The sequence below is a fragment of the Pseudochaenichthys georgianus genome, chromosome 8, assembly GCF_902827115.2.
Source record: "Pseudochaenichthys georgianus chromosome 8, fPseGeo1.2, whole genome shotgun sequence".
In the NCBI taxonomy this organism is placed as follows: domain Eukaryota; kingdom Metazoa; phylum Chordata; class Actinopteri; order Perciformes; family Channichthyidae; genus Pseudochaenichthys; species Pseudochaenichthys georgianus.
This window is the reverse complement of record NC_047510.2, coordinates 24,183,259-24,205,919: the sequence shown is the minus strand read 5'-3', so window position 1 is coordinate 24,205,919 and position 22,661 is coordinate 24,183,259. Positions and strand designations below refer to the sequence as shown.

Genomic DNA, 22,661 nt, shown 5'->3' with positions numbered 1-22,661 from the left:
TAAACCCACCTACCTATCTCATTCCCAACTGACCCAATGCTTCTTGGTATCCCCACTGTCTGCCTCTCTCCTGCAGCTCCCAGGCTCACAGACAGAGGGCGACAGAGGCCTGGTGCATGGAGAGAGGGTGAGTCATACAGTGAGACCGTCACGTACAGACAACAGAACCAGGCCCGGTCTGACTCCATCACAGGTCTTTATTTGCACCAGAGCTAGGCTTCCTCGCTCCTGTTTGTGGTTTTAAACGAAGTTATTGTAACGTTTTCATTCCTGCTGCGAATTATTGTGGCGTGATGCATGATACCGGGCTGATATACTTCCTGGTTTATCGACTCTGCAATCCCTCCTATCCGCCCAGTACATGTAATCTTGCTGTGTTATTATGTCTGTATTACATACAAGTGCACGTGCAGCTATACTCTACTCGTGTCTCTCTCTCTCTCTCTCTCTCTCTCTCTCTCTCTCTCTCTCTCTCTCTCTCTCTCTCTCTCTCTCTCTCTCTCTCTCTCTCTCTCTCTCTCTCTCTCTCTCTCTCTCTCTCTCTCTGTCTCTGTCTCTCTCTGTCTCTGTCTCTGTCTCTTTGTCTCTGTGGTGCTGAAACACAATCAGGTCGCTGTCCGTGGTGCTAATCAGACAACATGAGATATGATTTATTTGTTCCCTTTAATCTATATTTAGTTATAAGATTAAAAGCCCTATAGCTCACTCCATATAACCTTTCTTATATAACTGAATACAATGCATCTAATTTGGTATTTCGACTTTCCTTAGACACATCTGCTTGATTGATGCAGTTATATTTCTGATTTGATTGATGTATTATTTGTTATTTTTAAACCCGAAGGCCTACTTGAGGTCTGTTTGCATATTGTTAGTCACATGCCTGAATCTAACTTTTATACATTTAACTTGTTTATTTTGCATGTCACATTTGCAAATCTGCCTTAGCCTGTTATATCTCATAGATACTTGGTTGTGGCTAAAACGTCGACATTTGGAAATGAAATGGGTTGACTGTGCTCTGTATGTCATCCATTGGGCTGCTTCAATGTGATTTCCTTGGGGACCATCTACTAGGTTTATAGTAGGTTATATTTCACAAAAGATTGAGGCTCGTCATAATCAATAAATATTAGGATTATGGGGGGGGTTGTGAAGTCTCTTAAATATGAATGCACATTTTTCTTTGATTCTTTTTAACGTTGGTATAATCCAAACATTCCCACAGTTGCACTTACATATTTTTTATTTCTAAATAGGAGGAAGTCTGTTTTAAATATGTTTTTTTGCTGGCATCCAACCAGTAGGAAGTGTATAAACTGAAAGAAAATCCAGTGTGGACAGAAAAGGGAGAGGGCATAGCACCTCCCACGTCCTATATGCGAGAGATCGAGAGAGAGGAAGAGAGAGAGTCTGCTGGTGGTGTTTGGAAATCGGACGACATGAGCTCTACATGAACCGTGTAAAATGCTTTAAGACGCTTTCGGCGTTTGTCTTCCATCCGTCTGAACCGAGGACGAGCCTGAAGCGGAGCTATACTTCACGACCAGGTATGGAGAGATGCTGCTCGGCACCACATCCCTACATGGAGGGTAGATGTTGGTATTCAGTGGCGTAACCGCGGTCCTTCTGCTGGCTGCTGGGCGCACACGATCCCTGCTGCTCCATCCGGGGACAGGACATTTTATTTCCATTATGCATCAGATTTATTTAAACGCATGCACACCGGCTGCTAACACGCAACACATTTGTTGTTTGATAACGTATATCGTTACTCTATCATTGTATGTAGCCTTATGCCCGCACAGCCATATTGGCAGTCAGCAGGAAAGAGAGGGGGTGAGATGTGAGGGTGTTGTTGGGATTATTGCTTTGAAGAGTAAAGGGAAGGGAGGGGGGCTTTCGCTGCGACTGCGAAATGATGGCACCGTTGCGAGATGGCGATCCTCTGGTATTTATGAATGAACCCAGTATGGTGGTCTGTAATGGCGTTGCGGAACCAATCTGGCCCTCCGACGCCAAGCCCTCTCCTCCTCGCTGCCACCCCTTAATGCACGTCAACATTAGACTATATACAGTAATAATAATGACGCCAGCGTGACGCAGAAACCCGATTTCTGTGGCAAATGTCATGGCTAATCCTCCATCTGTGTTTCTCCTCCATGCCCGACGTGCTGTTTTATGCGCATCTCGTGGAGAGCAGAGCCGTCATGACATAGACAAGGAGTAGTGCATCATTCAGGCCGTGTGTGTGTGTGGGGGGGGGTGTCAGTGTCCTGCCAGCCTGTCGATGTGTTTGTCTGTCTTGAATGGCTACTGTTTGGTTGCATAAGAACACTTCTGCTGCTCAGGCCTAACACAGAAATGACTCAATACTAGGGCAAATATCCTGATGATGTTGGAGATGAGTGGGTGTAGATTTTTATAGTGTTGTGTTTATTTATTTATGTTTTATTTCCAAGCTCTGGCTCCTGAAACCACACACAAAGCTATGGGAGATACCTGTGGTCGATGTGGCTACATGTTGGACTCTGTCATGGGCGTCACTCAGGTTTGCTCAAGACAGGAGGCAAAAGCAGACCCCCCCCCCCCATTCTGTGATTTACACGATAAGGCCCACAAAGAGCTGGGGTTGTGAGAAACTGGATTCAGAGAGTTTTTGAGGCTTCAGAGAATTACAAAAACAGTATGGTATGGGTGTAGTTTTACGTTTTTAAAATGTCTACAAGCGTAATAAATTAACCCTTCATGCATACACTATATGAGAGGTGTTGCAGTAAACAAGAAGTTTTCCCTCGAGTGAAGATCCATCCAACATACTTTCAGCAACTGTTAAGCCATTGTCTTTATTTTCTATTATGTAAAGTAAGAATTTGGTTTATTCTATAGCACTCTCTGAGAACAACAATTACAACCTGCTGGATAAGAACCAAAGACACGATTATAAAACATCAAAAAGCAAATGAGAAAAATATCAGATTACAGAAAATAGAAACAAATTCTAATGATGTAATGATCGACTAACAAGTGAAAAGTAAACATTTTTCTTCACAATATGGCATTTTATTGGGAGCATGTCACAGCTCATTCTTAATAGGATGCAGCCCCCTTTAATTTCAGGCTTGATTTTACAATTTAAAGCATGAAACAGAAGATGTAATCTCAAACTGAGCTTGATAATGTTTTTTTGAGTTTGTAGTTACCTGTTGTCTCCCCAATGTGTTTAGGCGTGTCTGTTGCTTTGGCAGCACACGTCTAGTCAAGAGCAACCTCTGAGCTATATATAACTATATAGTCCATAACGTCTGCTTTAATACTGGAACAGATCAATGCTGGAGTGTTTGAGTTGTTCTGACGGCATCAGCTTACTTGAAAGGTCTAGTCTTTATTATGCATGGCATTAGGCAGGATTGTCTTGGTGTGGTGCATAACTAGAAGTCCTGATTGCTGTTCTGGTCCATTATGCACACCATGACCTCTGGGTGACCATGTTTTATTTGCCATGGTCAAATAGCAGCCGTTCTTTAATAAGTATAAAACCCTACGAGCACCCTTAATCTATTCCATCTGATTTGCCAAATCACGAGATATATTTTGTGGTGGAAGAAACGTTAATGGTCAGTTTCATGAATCCCAGTTGCATCATGGGAGCGTCACAAATGGAGTGGGATTCCCTTGATGTTTCCATGTGCGTCGTTATCAGACGTGGATCAAGTGGTCTTATAAAGAAAGCTGCGCCTGTCGAAACCAGTGGAGCCAATCCAAACGTACCAAACCGTCTCCATCTGTCACTGCAGGCAGGCTTCTGCAACACTCAGACAGTCACAGCCCCAAAGATCCGCTTTATCGAACGATAAAGAAATGTTTAGATATACAATGCACACTTGAAAACATTGATTGCTCTGTCGGAAACTGCATTTCTTTCTTTGTCCTGGCGTTAACATGCAGGCTCTGCATGCGGTGTTTCCCTGATTGCACGGCCGAGGTATTAGCAGAGTCTTATGGAGAGGCCAGACGGTGCAGCCCAGGGTTCCCCAGGTCGAGCTAATACTCACGACTAATGCACACTCACACTCATTTCATAGCCATGTTGCATCCAGTCCTGTGTAAACACCATGGTGTCGAATCAGCATCACACAGGGTTGCATTGTTTCAGTGCAGTTAAGATATCAATTGGCTGGAGGTTGAAATGTTTTCCTGAACTCTTATTGAAAGTGCATATTTACTGTATTCTGTTTAGGCTTATTATAGCAGGGGCGGTTCTATGGGGGGGCAACAGGGGCCAGTGCCCCCCGTAACACTGACCAGGGACCCCCCCCTGTTATTGTGCCCCTCTCATGATGTAACTGGCCCCAGCCTGCCCCCCCCCCCCTGCTGAGAGGTTCAAGGTTCAAGGCTTGTATTGGTCATGTGTACATAGCTACAGTGTAGTTATGACGATGACAATCTTAGGTCACAGGCTCCTCCAATGGTGCAACACAATAAAAATGAAAAAAATAGTGCAAAAAAATAGTAAATACAAAAAGAAAAATAGTGAGATAGTGCAATACGAGTCTATATACAAGTAATACAAGTAATACAAGTAATTTCTAAGTAGCAGCCAGATGAATGTTATGGATGTTGTTTCAAAGTGCAGGTGTTTAATAGTCTTATGGTCCTATGTGGTTGATGGATGGATATTCTGCTGCAAAACCTTCTGGTCCAACCTAAATGTGAGCATCAATAGACAGATACATATCACTCCCACTGTTAATGTATCTGGCTCAGCGTATATTCCCATGCCACAGTGTTTGTGTCAGAGCATGCTGAGTCAACGGGATGTGCATGGAGGATCAAAGAGCTCCATCCGGGGCGGCATGTTGTCTTATAGGAAGACCACTGGTATCTTAAGTCCTGGGAATTGGGTCAATGCAGAGTAGGCCTGCAGTGGAGAGGAGGTTAAGCTCAATGATTAGCTACTAAGCCAAGACCACAGTGCTGCATCTCCTGTAGTCTGAGGTACAAACTGCATGGACGTACTGTAGTGCACGCTCAATCACAGTATAGATTGACACTGATGAGAATCAGACACACCTGAAGTCTTACACAGCGTTTAAACACCTCAAGCAAAGCCTGCTGAAATGTTGGTTCTCTCATGCATAATACGAACATGTATCACTTAGTCTTAAAGGAACTTTGTTTGTGTTTTTTAATTGTGTAATGCAGGTGTTTCATGCACAAGTAAAAATGATGATTCGCTGTTTTAGTTATATATTATTTGAAATGTTGTCCTATTTTCTTAAACTAGTCAGAATTCCTTTAGTTAATTGATGCTGGTCACTTTTACATATAAGAAAGATAGATAGATGGATGGATGGATGGATGGATGGATGGATGGATGGATGGATGGATGGATAGATAGATAGATGGATGGATTGATGGATGGATAGATGGATGGATGGATGGATAGATGATGGATGATAGATAGATGGATGGATGGATGGATAGATAGATAGATAGATGGATGGATAGATGGATGGATGGATAGATGGATGGATGGATAGATAGATGGATGGATAGATGGATAGATAGATGGATAGATGGATGGATAGATGGATAGATGGATGGATGATGGATGGATGGATGGATGGATGGATGGATGGATGGATGGATAGATAGATAGATGGATGGCAAGCTGGCTAGCTCGCTGGCTCGCTGCTGGCTCGCTGGCTGGCTGGCTCGCTGGCTCGCTGGCTGGCTCGCTGGCTGGCTGGCTGGCTCGCTGGCTGGCTCGCTGGCTCGCTCGCTCGCTGGCTGGCTCGCTGGCTGGCTGGCTCGCTCGCTCGCTGGCTGGCTCGCTGGCTGGCTGGCTCGCTCGCTCTCGCTGGCTCGCTCGCTGGCTCGCTGGCTGGCTCGCTGGCTGGCTCGCTGGCTGGCTCGCTGGCTGGCTGGCTCGCTGGCTGGCTCGCTCGCTCGCTCGCTGGCTGGCTCGCTGGCTGGCTGCTCGCTGGCTCGCTGGCTGGCTCTCTGGCTGGCTCGCTGGCTGGCTGGCTCGCTGGCTGGCTCGCTCGCTCGCTGGCTGGCTCGCTCGCTGGCTCGCTCGCTGGCTGGCTCGCTGGCTCGCTCGCTGGCTCGCTCGCTCGCTGGCTGGCTCGCTGGCTCGCTGCTGGCTGGCTCGCTGGCTGGCTCGCTCGCTGGCTGGCTGGCTCGCTGGCTGGCTCGCTCGCTGGCTCTCTGGCTGGCTCGCTGGCTGGCTCGCCGCCTGGCTCGCTGGCTCGCTGGCTGGCTGGCTCGCTGGCTCGCTGGCTGGCTCGCTCGCTCGCTCGCTCGCTGGCTGGCTGGCTCGCTGGCTGGCTCGCTGGCTCGCTGGCTGGCTCGCTCGCTCGCTGGCTGGCTGGCTCGCTGGCTGGCTCGCTCGCTGGCTCGCTGGCTGGCTCTCTGGCTGGCTCGCTGGCTGGCTCGCGCTGGCTCGCTGGCTCGCTGGCTGGCTGGCTCGCTGGCTCGCTGGCTGGCTCGCTCGCTCGCTGGCTGGCTGGCTGGCTCGCTGGCTGGCTCGCTGGCTGGCTCTCTGGCTGGCTCGCTGCTGGCTCGCTGGCTGGCTCGCTGGCTGGCTCGCTCGCTCGCTGGCTGGCTCGCTGGCTGGCTCGCTCGCTCGCTCGCTGGCTGGCTCGCTCGCTGGCTCGCTCGCTGGCTGGCTGGCTGGCTCGCTCTGCTGGCTGGCTGGCTCGCTGGCTGGCTCGCTGGCTGGCTGGCTCGCTGGCTCGCTCGCTGGCTCGCTCGCTCGCTGGCTGGCTAGCTGGCTGGCTGGACAGACAGATGGATAGATAGATGGATAGATAGATAGATAGATAGATAGATGGATAGATAGAAATATAGATACTTTATTGATCCCAAATTGGGGAATGATTTGGTTACAGAAGAAAAATAATTATATTAAATATAAACAAAACAATATAAAAATATTCTGGATATTTCAAATAAAGATGCAAAAATACTACAGGAGTACAAATGTAAATGTGTTTTAACTGCAGGTGTGAACACAGTGAAGCAGCATGACTGAATGTCTCAGACTGTATCAAAATGTGTAAATTGAACCTCGACAGTCTGTTCAAACCTCATCAAAATGCCAGGGTCTCTAAATTGCTCCTGCTGAAAATGCAGTTTCATTCCTCTGGTTAAACACACACACACACACACACACACACACACACACACACACACACACACACACACACACACACACACACACACACACACACACACACACACACACACACTTGAGCTGATGTGTGCACAGAGAACAGGGACTCTCTTGCTACATTGCACATTGACGCCAACACACATCACACACACATGTTCATCCAGTATCTGACAGTCTGGCAGCTGAAGAAAGTGTGTGTGTGTGTGTGTGTGCGTGTGTGTGTGTGTGTGTGTGTGTGTGTGTGTGTGTGTGTGTGTGTGTGTGTGTGTGTGTGTGTGTGTGTGTGTGTGTGTGTGTGTGTGTGTGTGTGTGTGTGTGTGTGTGTGTGTGTGTGTGTGTTTGCACAGCTGTGGCCAGAATGTTCCAGAGACCCTCATCTCAAATAGCCGTGTATCTGCAGCATTCCAGTATCTGCAGCTTGACAACAAAATCCTTTCTCCAAAAGACACCATGGGAGCGCTTTGTGGGCGTCGACTTAATCAGGCTCTTGATCTGTTGAATGGCATTGTGTTTGATGTTGGTGAATGCGCTTCCTTTGTGCCGCTGTGTAAGTGGCTCTCTTGAGGGAAATTATGTGCATATTCTCGCTAAAGGTGACATTTCCTTGCTCGTGCTGTTAAATAAACGGCTGGAGAAGGCTGGGTTGCTTCTGTTTTCTGAATGAGGCGAGGGGAGGCCTGTTTGGTCTGTGCCAAAGCGATCTGCTAATGGAGTTTGGCTGCAGTGCCACAGATGCATTTATAGTGTACCATTAATTCATTAAGGAACTGCAGTCCTCTCACTCCAAATAAAACAAGAGCAGAGGACGGAGACAGAGGAAGAGACAGCTTGCGTTGGAAGGAGTGTCATTAATCTCAGAGGCCTGGTGTCAAGGTCAAATGTAGAATGTGTGTGTGTTTTCATATGTACGTGTGTCACTGTGAGGTTGCACCTGTGTGTGCTGTTATAGCTGCTGACAGAAGGAGGGAGGCATCTAATTTTAGTCCAGGTGAAAGGCGGGAGAGAGGGAGGAAGGTTTTGATGAGCAGGATCGTTGTTGTGGAGCTGAAATCCCCGTCTAAAAAACAGGCACCAAGCGGGGCGGGATGACAGACTGACGGGGCCCGGACAGACGAGCCACATCGATCAAAACCACACCGGCTTTAGTTTATTGATCAGAAAGCATGGAGGCCTGGGGAGTGAGAGAGGAGGAGACGGAAGAGAAAGGGAGCGGGTCAAAGGAACAATTTCAGGATGCTTATATTAAGAGGCAACGGATGCATAAAGAGAGTATTTTCATGCTCATCGGAAACATAGCATGTGTTGCTCCATCGGAGCTATCCACGAATAGCTCAGACCTGTCTGTACGTTTTCATTATAGATATTTGGCTTGAAGTTAGGGCTGCTCAATTAATCGTATTTTAATCGCGATTACGATTACGGCGTGCAACGATTACGAAAACAACGTAATCGAAATAAAACGATTTTTTTTTTTTTAATTATTATTATTATTTTTTTTTGAATTATTATTATTACTTTTTTTTTTTTTTTTTCAGTTGAATTCTACTTAAAGTTCAGGGTAATCAACTGTTAAAAACACACTGTTCACATTTTTTTTCTCCAATAAATGGATGTTTTCAAAGTCAATGAATAATCGCATTTAATAATCGCAATTACAATTATTGACCCAAATAATCGAGATTATGATTTTTGCCATAATCGAGCAGCCCTACCTGAAGTAGACGCTGAGTATTTTTAATACATTTCATTGTGGTATTTAGTAATAACTGTGAAATGGTCAGTACTTTAACAGCACTGCAGTCTTCGTTCTAAAGTCTGGTTCATCAGTTCTTCTTTTGGTCGTGTTGGCCTCCATTTCCATCTCTAGAAATAACACTGCACTCCCCAAGCCGCTGAGATTTTGGAACAAAGCTACACCGCTAAAAATAAGTCAGTCAGGGCAAGAAATCCCATGTTTGGCCGAATTTGTTTGGAAGAGAAAAATGAAGGCAAACTCTCGACTTTTAGGGTCAAGAAAAGTCCCGTTCAAGAAGCTATTGTTATTGACATGTTGATGTGAAGAGGTTCATCTTGCTCAACTGTTCTCGAATGAACTGGTTTCCTGCCCCATCTGTCATCTGAAATGATTCTATATTCCTAGATTGTTACAGTTATCAACATGCATACATTTCTGGGTACTAGAACAACACACACTGTAGATGTTAAAGGGGACCTATGATGCAAAATCCACTTCCTCATGTCTCTTCTACATCAACATGTGTCCCCTCTTCTTCTTGTCTCTTCTACATCAACATGTGTCCCCTCTTCTCCATGTCTCTTCTACATCAACATGTGTCCCCTCTTCTCCATGTCTCTTCTACATCAACATGTGTCCCCTCTTCTTCATGTCTCTTCTACATCAACATGTGTCCCCTCTTCTCCTTGTCTCTTCTACATCAACATGTGTGTCCCCCCCCCTATGTGGAAAGAGACTCTGGAAGTTTCAGGAACAAAGATTCTCTCTCTTTTTGATCCATTTCTATAAAAACCTGTCTGAAAATGAGCTGATCAGATTTTGGCCACTTTGTGATGTCATAACGATGTGTTGTCTTGTGTAACCATTAGCCAATCAGCAACCAAGGTAACCCCCCGAAACAGGGCTGAAACAGAGGGGATTATGGGTAATGCTGCAATGATCTGTTTGGTGTTTGGAGCCAAACACTTCAGCGACATGTTTGTATATATCTGAGAGCTATAATATATTGATGAAGAACAGTATAATAGGGGACCTAGACGCTTTTATCCAAAGCAACACAAACACTCAGTACTGTGGACGATCCCCACAGGAGCAACCTGGGGTGAGGCGTCTTGTCCTGGGACTGAACAACATGCCCACTGCGGCTGTGGCTCACAAACATCGCATAGATGTGAGACCACTGGGATTTCACCATTAGCGTTCATTTGGAGTCTTGTTTGTGAGTCCTTCTGAGAAATAGTCGAGTAATGACTTCTGCACAGCTCCATCCATTATTTCACCAGGTACTCGCTATCTGTCTGTCTGCCGTTTGGCGAGAGGACACAGAGGGTGAGGCAAAGCTTCTGTGAGGAAAACAGCCTCCTGGTCTTATTGAGAGTGAACCGAAAGTTAGCGGATCAAATCAAATCAAAGCAGTGGGCTGAAAGTGTCCTGAAAGCTCCTTAAAACTGAGGACTGCTGCAGATCATTGGGAGGCGTTGTTGTTGTAAACAGTATTTACAGCTGCTTCAATCTTCAAGTCGATGATGTGTTTTCACATTTTAGCTCGACAGCAACACGACAATTCAAAATGCATCATCATGTTGCACTTTCACTGCCGGATGAATTTTCAAACAAGTTCAAATGAGTGATTGCAGGTTAAAGCATTTATTGCACAGTGGAAATCTTTTTTACAAGATTTAACTGCAGTTCTCCAGAGTTGTAAATCCCCGTAGAGCAGGGGTGTCAAACTCAATTTCATCGCGGGCCACATTCGCATTATGGTTGCACTCAAAGGGCCAGTTGTGACTTTAAGACTATATAAATATTTAATATATATAATATAATGTGTTATATTACATCATTGCCTCTGCATTGGATTATTATCGGATAGGGTAATAACTTCATAATTAACTACGTCTGAAAGCAGAAGTCTAGGGCAAATAATTGCAAGTCTCTTCAGTGAGAATGTCAAAAAATTATTAAAAAATAAAAGCTAAATTCTGAAAAAAAAGTAAAAAAAAAACATTTTGACATTTTGAAAAAAGAGTCAAATTCTGAGAAAAAAAATCTAATTTGAGATGCATTGTGGGACATGTAGTTTATGGGCAACGTGCTTCTGTAAATCGGCATGTAACCATATAATAGACATATTATATTCTTTGCCAGCTCTTGTGGGGCCACATGAAATGAAGTCACGGCCGGATTTGGCCCCCGGGCCTTGAGTTTGACAACCCTGCGCGTCGAGCAATTAAACACGATGCTCTGCTTTCCCTGACCTTAAAGAGTTAACAGAGTGGACAGCATGCAGGCATATGATCAGAAGACTCATCTGCAAATCAAACGCGTGGCTGTGTGTTCCCGCTCCTGCACGTCATCCAGACTTACAGCTATAGATTGACTATAAAACTCAAGAGGCACTCCCTGAACCCTCATTTATTTTGAGCTCCTCGACTGATATTATCTCCAAACTGGCAATGCAATTACAGAGGCCCCGCCATCAATAGTGGATTCCAGCAGTGCAGGCATGACAGAAATCCACTTATTCCGTCTAGTATTGATGTCAATTTACTGTTTCATTACAACTAGAGCTTATGGAGCTGCACATGATCACAACTGAATGGGCATCTTGTTATGGGACCTCAAAGCAGGTTTGGATCCACAGCCGATAAATAATGCATCAGATACAATGCGTAATCGTGCGCATACGCTCAGAAGAGACTTCAGCACAACAAAGATAGCGATAGATTAGGTGTGAGGGTCTTCTTCTGATGCATATGTATGAGTTGCAGCAGGTTCGTTGATGCTGCCGACTGCAAATCCAGTTCATCATGGCTTTAGAATGATGTCCTTTTTACTTCTGTTAGAAAAATATCACCAGCTTCAGCTTCAATATCAGGATCCATGTATTTATGATCCTCTCAAGAATGGAAGTAGTCGTCACATACAGTACAGAGAATGTGTCAACTAGTTCCTGAACAGAGAGGGAGTTACAGTCACAAGATGGAGGAATACCGGTTCAAAGCAGTATTCAATGCTTAGTTCAGATTAGCTAAGGCCTGCGTAAGAAATAAACATGACGGTCATATGCCTATCTCCCTAGGGTCATCATATTTAATCGTTGGAACAAAGCTATCGTATGTTCAGCACAGTGTTCTTCTAGGTAATCATACATCCTGTAACGTACACAGCTGGGCGTTTGTTAGCATGTGCTATACTCCGATATTGAAAAAGTACATTCAGTATTTTCCCAACAACTTCATAGTGTATATTTAAAAACTATAAGATAAGATAATGCATGATACAATCCTACATATCTAACAGGTACAACACTAGATGTGCACGACGGGTATTTCATATAACACACATGACTAGTTTTTTAGATGGCTTACCCTGAACATCAATTTTTAAGTTAATATCTAAACCAGTGTTTCTCAAACTTGTTCATACCAAGGACCACCGAACTCCACAAATATACCAAAACACATCGTTTTTCTAGAACAGACTACAAATCGCGTGAAACTGGTACAAAGAAGTGGCAACATGTGTGATCAAGGTGTTGCGCTGGGCTATATGATGCAATCGAAAGTGAAACTTAAGCTCGCTCCATTGCGGAGATATTTGCGCGAGAGTGCGGAAAACCTAAATTTATTTATTTCAAATGTGAAATGCTACCAATATACTCACGGACCACTAGGGGGGGCTCGTGGACCACGTGGAAGCACTGATCTAAACTGTTAAGCATAGTTTCTTCTTTACACATTCACTGTTTGTTTGAGTCGCTTTTATGGCCATCTGTTGATCTATTTTACCTCATTTTAACCCCCTTTATGCTTTATTGTGTTCATCAGCTTGTTGCTATCTTTGATCTCTGTCTTTTGTGTGCTGAGTGGAGCGTACAGCATTTTGTTTGAAAACAGCTGCCTGCATGCTGCTGCAAAAAACAAGGCTTTGAGAGCGGAGAGAGTGATCCAAAAGATATTTTTAAAAAGCAGGCTGTTAAACCAAAGCATACGCAGAAAGACGCCTGAAGGCTCTGTAGAGATCAAAGTAACTGCAGAGGCCCGGATGATATCTTTCACTTGTATCATTTTGAGCTCGAATGTTAATATAGAAAATATTGATTCGTGCAGCCAACATGTTTGGCCTGTCCTACCTTGTGCTTGGATCTCTAAAGAAACAGATTCAGTTGATGATCAGTGAAATACTTATGTACAGAAATGATTGTGCACAAATGCTAATCTTTGGGATGCTTATAATGTGTGTGTGTGTTTGAGAGGTGTTGATACCATTTGTCTTGTCCTTGTTGTTTGACTTGTATTGCGTTGCATTATACGTCGATGTTATTGTCCTTCAACCATCCTCAAAGGACTCTCCGTCTCCTCTAGGGATTGCTGCAGTTGCTAAAGTTAATACATGAGAAAAAGCGTTAATGTTTTTGGGGTTGAAACTGAGAAACTATGACTCTGAGAATAGTACTGATCAGGGAAATGTCTGCGTCAGGTGAAACACTTCACCAACCTCATCCTCTCTAATTTGTGCTCTGGCTCAGAGTCAGACCACGAGGACGGCTGGAGTGCTTTCACACCCACCGGCGGAGGTTAAGTCCCACCAGCTTCCTCATCTACTGACAGCTCATTTGCTAAAATACCTCTTTGCTAAAATGATCCTTTTCTCCCCATCCCTCACCCTTCCCTCCCTCCCCTCTCAACATCACAGGTGTAACGCTGTCTTTAGCCTGAGGGGGGCAGAATGCCGGAGCAGAGCAACGACTATCGTGTGGTGGTGTTCGGGGCGGGGGGGGGGGGAAGAGCTCCCTGGTCCTGCGCTTCGTGAAAGGCACCTTCAGGGACACCTACATCCCCACGGTGGAGGACACCTACCGCCAGGTGATCAGCTGCGATAAGAGCGTGTGCACCCTCCAGATCACGGACACCACGGGGAGCCACCAGTTCCCCGCCATGCAGCGCCTGTCCATCTCTAAAGGCCACGCCTTCATCCTGGTGTACTCCATCACCAGCAAGCAGTCCCTGGAGGAGCTCAAACCCATTTACCAACAGGTGGGTGGATAGGTGTCTAGACCAGGGGTGTCCAAACTACGGCCCGGGGGCCAAATGCGGCCCGCGGACCATTTTCAATCCGCCCTCACTCAGCAAATTAAAAAAGTATAATGACTTAAGTATAATAAACTTCTGCTTGTCTTATATTGTACTTCTTGAATATATATGTTACAATGTGTTAGTAGGCCCAGTGTTCAAATAAATGCAGTCAATTCAAGTTGAAAACAGAAAAAAGTCCAATATTGCCAATATTTTTTTTTTTGTTATTTAACTAATGGACGTAACAACCTTGAAATATACCCTTCATATTTGCTCTTATGATAATCAATCTGAAGCTTCTGTTTTAAGGAATGAGCTGCAAGACAATAAATGAAACCCTTTCTGAAGGCATTCTCAAGTAACAATTGACCTATATTGGATTTACTTTTCCAACTTATAACTTAACTTATGAGGCAAAATACCTCTCGGCCCAGCCCTTCTGTATTCGGCCCTCGGTGAAAACAAGTTTGGACACCCGTGATCTGCATGTATTATAATGAGAATGGAAGTCCAGGATGCATTTATCACCTTCATGTCCAGCTAGAAGGATACATTCACAGCTTTTTGTTGTTTTGATTACATAATAATATACTATTGTTGTTGCATGATCCCGACATGAAGGAAGTAGATCATGTACTTAATGTCGTTTTCACAAGTACAAATCCTGCGTAATGGATTTTACTTCAGAAAAGTATTTGCATCAAAATATACTTGAATTATGAAAGTGAACACATTTTTCTCAAATGTCCATTTTATAATAACTTTTATTTATTAGAATACAATTTAAAAGTGTGGATGAATGTCCATAACCTCTTAATGGGGGGGTCATTTGAATTACATTTGTTATAGCATTTTCTTTAAGCATCCTTAATCCCAAAAGGAGTTTAATGTATAAAATAAATGTGGTGGAGTACACAGCTCAGTATTTCCCACTGACATGTATTTGAGTAGAAACCAAAAGTACCTCAACTGTAAAGAAGTACAGTACTTAGACACACACACACTCACTCTCTTTCACACACACAGGCACACACACTCTCTCTCACACACACAGACACACACACAAGTAAATTAACATCACTTTCTACCACTGGAAGCACAATACAGAAACCCCCGAAAATGTACATTTAAAATAAAACACGGATAAATAAAACAAAATATATTTATGATGTGACATTTGGGAACATTTCGTGTCTACAGATGTAAAGAATACATTTCGGCAAATATTTTTATCCGATGTTAAATCAATCTTTTTAAAATATAAATAATTGATGATGTGCACGTCCCAGTCAGAACATAACGGGTGTCGTCTCCTCCTCCTCCTCCTCCTCCTCCTCCTCCTCCTCCTCTCCTCCTCCTCCTCCTCCTCCTCCTCCTCCTCCTCCTCCTCCTCCTCCTCCTCCTCCTCTGCAGGTGTTGGCCATAAAGGGAAACGTTGAGGCCATCCCCATCATGCTCGTGGGGAACAAGAGCGATGAGACCCTTCGGGAGGTGGAGACCAAGGACGGAGAAGCCCAGGCCAACCAGTGGAAGTGCGCCTTCATGGAGACGTCGGCCAAGACCAACCACAACGTCACGGAGCTCTTCCAGGAGCTCCTCAACCTGGACAAGAAGAGGAACATGAGCCTCAACATCGACGGAAAGCGCTCGGGGAAGCAGTCCCGCGCCGAGAGACTGAAGGGGAAATGCAGCGTGATGTAAATGGAGGAGGTGGAGACAGGTGGGGAAGAAAAACAGAGAAAAGGAAGTAGAGAGAGAGGAAGGACTCACTAAACGTATCGTCGGAGCAAAATGTTACGAAGGTGTAACGGAAATCTCATCATTCACCTCTGTTTGACCCGACACAGCTTTCCGTGTGGATCTTTACATCAATGTGCATTCTGTGGAAAGGAGAAATGAGCGCGGAATATCAAGAGGCACATTTAAAACAAGAAGTACGCGTAGCATCATCCAAGCGGTCACAACACCTGGCTGCGGGTCTCGACTGCAATGCCTACAAGAGACTGAAGGTTTCTAAAGTCATCCAACACACATGTTGTCCTCTCTCACTTCTTCACCTAAGCCCGTCCTCCCTACTCAGCTCACACCGCGCGCCCCCCCTCGCATACCCCCGACTATAACAAATAGACGTAATGTAATTGTAACGGAGTCGATACACTTAGTTAAACTCACTGTTCTCGTGGAAACTCCATATGATGAGCTCAAGGTGTCTGTCGTGCCGGGGAAGTACAGGTGTGATACTGTTAGCATGAATGACATTAGCGCACCCAGCTACATCCCAGAGGACTCTGATGTAAACACGGGATATTTAAATATATTCCATCTAACACGCCCTGCACATTAGTAACAAGTCAAAGGGTGAGGTTTGAAGCTTAATCTCCGCATCCTCAGCCTCTCTCCAGAAACATTAAAAAAAGACCCTTATTATTTATCAAGAAGTCATTCTACTAAAAACTCATCCGCAAGCTCTCTAAATGTCCTCATCTGAAGTGGAGGAGCTTCCAGCGGGTCGGCACGTACACGCTGCTGACACGACGCAACAATCCTTTTAAGACTTTCATTTGGTTCAGAAAAGCTCTGGAGGAAAAGAAGCTGGACACTCGAAACAGAAAATCAAGTCTACGAGGATGATACACTCGGATAATCATTGCCGAGACGAAGAGGAAGCTTTTTGGTCCTGAGGTCAAGAGTGTCAGTTTACTTTGGCACCTTCCACGTGAAGGTGTCTCTTCTTTTGCCTTTTTTATTCTTCTTTGCTATCCTTATGAAGCTTTATATAGTCATGTAAGAGTCAGAAAAGCCCTCCTTAAACAAAAAAGCACACAGATAATTAAATAAATAAGGGATACATGTAAAATGGTTGCATACAGATTATTTAATGTAACCTGAATTCTGTTTCCTCTTTGGTTGTTTTGGTCACATTGCCTCTCACAAGCAGGCGTCGGTAAACAGGAAACAGAATGAGTCACACACACACACACACACACACACACACACACACACACACACACACACACACACACACACACACACACACACACACACACACACACACACACACAGCATGCGCACAAATGCATTCATGCAAGTGTCAAAAAAAGTCAATCTGAGTATCACTGTTGACTGACTACATGAAGACAAACGGCGCTCAGCCTCAATGCCCTCACACTGCACTTGATATCATACACACACACACACACACACACACACACACACACACACACACACACACACACACACACACACACACACACACACACACACACACACACACACACACACACACACACACACACACACACACACACACACACACACACACACATGCACGCACACACACACGACTGTAATTGTTCATGTTGTTGCCTGTTATGTTTAAAGGATCTCCCCTTACTCAGAATACCCTCCTGGAGCTCTGCTGTATGTCCAAAGTGCATGTTTAAACCTTTTGTTCCTACGCAGGAGCTCTGAATATTGTACACGGTATACACGGGACTGCCAAAAGCACAATACTTTTTTAACTGCATATCTTTTATCGTTTCTTTTTGTATTTCCTTTTTGTACGTTTTTCTTCCTTTTATCTGTCTCCTCCGTGTGATTTTCATCTTGAACATGCATCTGAACACGGAGGAATCAGTCACGCTCACCGGTATCTCCTTCATCTGTAGATGTAAGTGTTGTTATGTGTCCGGGACATGGCACAATGAGGTTCTGCTGGACAACAGGGTTTCATGACCGTTAGCTGCGGTAAAGATGTGACGTAACCACACAGAATTGTAGGTCGAGTAGGACTCAGACGGGGGACAGATTATTTGCCTACTTTTCTCCGTCTCTAAGGCGGTTTGAACAACAATTTGAGTGCAGGATAATCTGCTCTGGTTCTGTTAAACCCAAAGACGCAGATTAACTATGTGTCCGTCTCTTCTGGACAAAAGCACAGCAACTGTTTCCATCCGTCCTCCTTCTCCGTCTAGATGTGTGCAGCAGAATCAACCACTGGGCACTTTAGGGTGACATTTTACTTGAAGACTTGCTTATTAATCAGCGATGCCTCATTTATAAGCACCATGTAAAACAGGGGTGTCAAACTCAAGGCCCGGGGGCCAAATCCGGACCGCGACTTCATTTCATGTGGCCCCACAAGGGCTTGCAAAGAATATAATATGTTTGTAATAGTTACATGGCGATTTACAGAAGCACGTTGCCCATAAACTACATGTCCCACAATGCATCTCAAATTTGAATTTTTTTTCTTCTAAATATGCATTTTTTCTCAGAATTGACTTTTTTTTCAAAATGTCTTTTAAAATCATTTTGTGACATTCTCACTGAAGAGACTTGCAATGATTTGCCCAAGACTTCTGCTTTCAGACGTAGTTAAATATGAAGTTATCCGATAATGTAATATAATACATTAGTTTATATATTAAATATTTAAATATTTAAATTTATTTATTTTTATATAGTCTTAAAGTTACAACCGGCCCTTTGAGTGCAACCATAATGCGAATGTGGCCTGCGATGAAATTGAGTTCGACACCCCTGATGTAAAATGTCCCTCCTGCATTGTTCCATCAAATAACAACTTCCAACGGTGTTGTTATAGTAAATAAAGCATACGGTAGTTGAATGAAATGTTTATAAGAGCTTCAAGTAAGATGTTACCCATGTAAAGAAAAACTGTCTTTCTGGGAAGTCCTTGGAGTCGTTGCTACAGTCGGAGGTTCGATGTTGCTATTTACTGTAGTTTACAGCTTGATAACGATGCTCATGATATATTTGACACATCCACTCTTCAGCTATACCAATCAGATAATACTACGATGTGTGAATATGTAACTAAAGGTGCCACTCCATGGCCGTTTCTGTTTTCTGAATGAATCAGTTATCAATGTGTTGTCCTTTGCACTAATGTGAGGTCCTCCTAAACTCCTAAACGTTGCATTGTAAAACGTACCCTTTACATGTTAGAAGCCAGGGATGCTCACTCTCACTCTTTGCCATCAGTTCATACTTTAAACCAGGGGTGTCAAACTCAAGGCCCGGGGGCCAAATCCGGCCCGTGACTTCATTTCATGTGGCCCCACAAGGGCTTGCAAAGAATATAATATGTCTATTATATGGTTACTTGCCGATTTACAGAAGCACGTTGCCCATAAACTACATGTCCCACAATGCATCTCAAATTAGAATTTTTTTCTCAGAATTTGACTCTTTTTTCAAAATGTTTTTTTTTACTTTTTTTTCCGCTTTTCTTCTTAAATAATTTTGTGACATTCACACTGAAGAGACTTGCAATTATTTGCCCTAGACTTCTGCTTTCAGACGTAGTTAAATATGAAGTTATTACCCTATCCGATAATGAGGCAATGATGTAATATAACACATTATTATTATATATATTAAATATTTATATATGTATTTTTATATAGTCTTAAAGTTACAACCGGCCCTTTGAGTGCAACCATAATGCTGATGTGGCCCGCGATGAAATTGAGTTTGACACCCCTAAACGGATTGTAATTTACATAGTTTGTCCTGGCTTGTTTTAGATGCCAGAAGGATGGAGTGATTTCTGTCTGTGTCCTTCAAAAGGTTTAAAAGCTAGAAATAATATCAGTTTATCTCTCAGACAGTTGCCCTGATCTGATGTGTTGCTACCGGCAGTAGTGGTGCACACGCTGCATAAATATGAGCTTGACGCATCTGGTGGGTTAATGCAAAACGCCAGCTTGCGAGCGCATGTTTGTGCAATCTGTTGTTCTGCTGACGTCTACAGGAGGCTGTCCGTGTCCCTGCGTGGAATATGATACAGCAGGCAGAGAAAAACTATGGGACAGCGCGTGATGGCGGTATGGACAACAAGCTGGAGTGAGAGGCTGTGCCATTGATAGGAATAGTGTGAACATATTGAGAACGCCTACACATCCTACAGCCTGTGTAGGGTTCAAATGTGCATGTGAGGAGGCGTGCATGGGAAGTGTGTGAGCGTGCGTTGTGTTTCTTGGGCTGTGTGAGTTAAATGCTGGCATGAATCAGGACAGACACCTCTGCCCCCGTCCCCCCATCGCTTGTCTCATCTTATTTATCAATGAAGCATATTCACTGCTGCTTTCTGTGCGGAAGCCCACGAGTGCATCCATGTGTCTGTCCAATTAGCCACCGATCTGCTTTCCTTCACTCTGGTGTGTGTGTGTGTGTGTGTGTGTGTGTGTGTGTGTGTGTGTGTGTGTGTGTGTGTGTGTGTGTGTGTGTGTGTGTGTGTGTGTGTGTGTGTGTGTGTGTGTGTGTGTGTGTGTGTGTGTACACGTACACGCTGTTGTTGTACCATCTTCGGTCAGATATTTCAAGCTTTCCTTTGGAGGATGCCTACTCATTTCTGCATGAGTCATCGAGAATTGTTCACACACACACACACACATATATACAGACTGCATGCCCTTAGCTGCACACACACACACACACACACACACACACACACACACACACACACACACACACACACACTTATACACGCATATTACTCTCACACACAGTCCTTGTCAGTGAAGCCTGATTCTCTCTCTGGCTGTTTTCCGCTCTGATCCGTCAGCATTACTTCTCCATAAATCAGCTGTCCGACCCCCTGAAATCGTGACTTTACTTTTATATAATACCTCAGTTTCTTGTGTGTGTGTGTGTGTGTTTGTGTGTGTGTTGTGAGTCGGTTGCACTAGAACAGACGGGAGGCCAACCCTGCTCACTCCTGATTGTAGATAGTTGTAAATAGTGTTCAAAGGACTTCATATTTCAGAGATGAGTGTGCAGAGGGAAGGATGCCGTGGTGGGAAGGTGCCGTCACCTGTGTCTCCTTATTGTAGTCAAAGTGTCCAATTCGAAATGACACGGCAACGCTTGCAAAGTTTTCTACAGAGGAGAGCTTCGTAACCAGCTTTATTACAAATAAGCTAAAACTGCAAGTAAAACAGCTTTTGACTTTAAACAGGGTGAACTACGGAAGCCCAAAGTGACCAATATTCTATTTTAAATGAACAATCATACGACCAAATACAGGCTTTATAAGGTAATATACGTGAAATTCTGAAATACTGCAATAATGATTTACTAATTTATTAAATGTTAAACACTGGATCTCCATAGAAATCCACATTGGCAGCTTTTGTCCCAGATCAGGACCAGGCAAAGTTTACGTCACCAGGTACTGGGCACTTACTGGTCGTGTTGCATAAGAGCATGTTGTTGTACAGCAGAGGAAGTGTGGATCACGTGTGTGTTTTTTCCATAGCAGGGTGGGAAACATGATGCTCAAACGAAGGGCAGCTGGTTTATCTAAATACAAAGAAATGTTTGTTGTGTTCTAGTCTAACTATGTTCCGTGAACTCATTCCTACCAACGGGGGCAGGTTGACGTCCTGTTGAGTCGAGGATCTGAAAGAAAACTGACCCCATTAACCTCTCCGCCTCACCCCTTCACATCTTGTCTGATCGCCTCGGACCCTCACGAGCTGTTTTCTGTGGACAAGCGGCATACCGTGGGGCATTTAGACTCTGTGGGTAAAGTAGTGTGGTACTATCCTGTCGCTCTGGCCGTTCATCCCTGCATGGTCCCTATTGGTGTTCCAGCCAGCATGAGAACAAGGACACAAACTGTGAATCATCTTTGTATTTTTTAAATAAATTCCTCAGCAGGATTTACGGCTTTGTTTTAGCAAATGTTTTATTTCTTTTAAGCACTTGTTTTTTTGTGTAAATTATTCTTTTGGTTTATTTCCTTTTTTCTGTTGGGACTTTTTATTTATTTAACCAATTATGATGTATAGATATTTATTCTAGCAATAGTCTTCCTATTAAGATATACTGTGCTGATGCATCCTCTGAATAACTGAAAATAGCATATATATAAATATATATATATATATAGATGATAATAATAATCAAATCTGCAAAATGATTTTCCTAATAAAAATGTGAACTGAGGAGTGTTTCTCGTCTTCTTTTATTTGTTCCTCTTGACTCAAAAACTATTTGATAGATTCCCATGACTTTTTGCAAAGGCGTGAATCCTCATAACCTACAGCACTTGTTCCCCTGACTTTAAAGGGGCCTTATTTCTCTTGTTGGGGTTTCTCTTTCCTGTAGTTGTGTTATATTGGTTTTTGTGCATGTAAATATTCTGCAAAGGCCAACATCCCACTCACTCCCCACCTGCCTGCAATGCCTCAATTGGACTACTTTGATTACCTCCATTACAGTGACATCACTATGTAACATTTGGCTACAACACATTTTACGTGACACGCTACATCCGGCTACATAATTCTTTAGACAAACATTTTTGAGTAACCTTCAGCTATGTGGACTATTTGATGCAAGGAGACTCCAAATAAAATGGAATTTGAAGGCCATTCAACTTCTCCTGTGGTCAGTGAGGAACAGCAGCCTCCCTCTCTCCTGCCGTTACCTTCTGGACATGTCTGCTGCGTTGACACAGTAAACCTCCAGATCCTTCTGCAAACTCTCCAAGAACGTGGAGTCTTTAGGCGTCTGCGTGGGGATGCTGAGCCCAGTTGCTATGCAGACAGTGTGATGTTGACGCGCGAGGTGTACGATAGGTACAAGGCCTCCCGAGGGGTCGCTGGGGCGTAGATCCACGCAGAAAGGTGAACTT

At 44.0% G+C, this 22,661-nt stretch overlaps 1 protein-coding gene across 1 annotated transcript; it reads left to right on the top strand.

The window, feature by feature from the left end:
• Positions 1-1,362: 1,362 nt before the first annotated feature.
• LOC117450857 (GTP-binding protein Di-Ras1-like) lies at positions 1,363-21,929 on the top strand. The gene is given in 4 exon segments (XM_034088849.2): positions 1,363-1,550; positions 13,614-13,695; positions 13,698-13,954; positions 15,407-21,929. Coding segments are annotated over 3 exon segments (594 nt in total). The 5' UTR covers positions 1,363-1,550; positions 13,614-13,646; the 3' UTR covers positions 15,695-21,929.
• Positions 21,930-22,661: the final 732 nt, after the last annotated feature.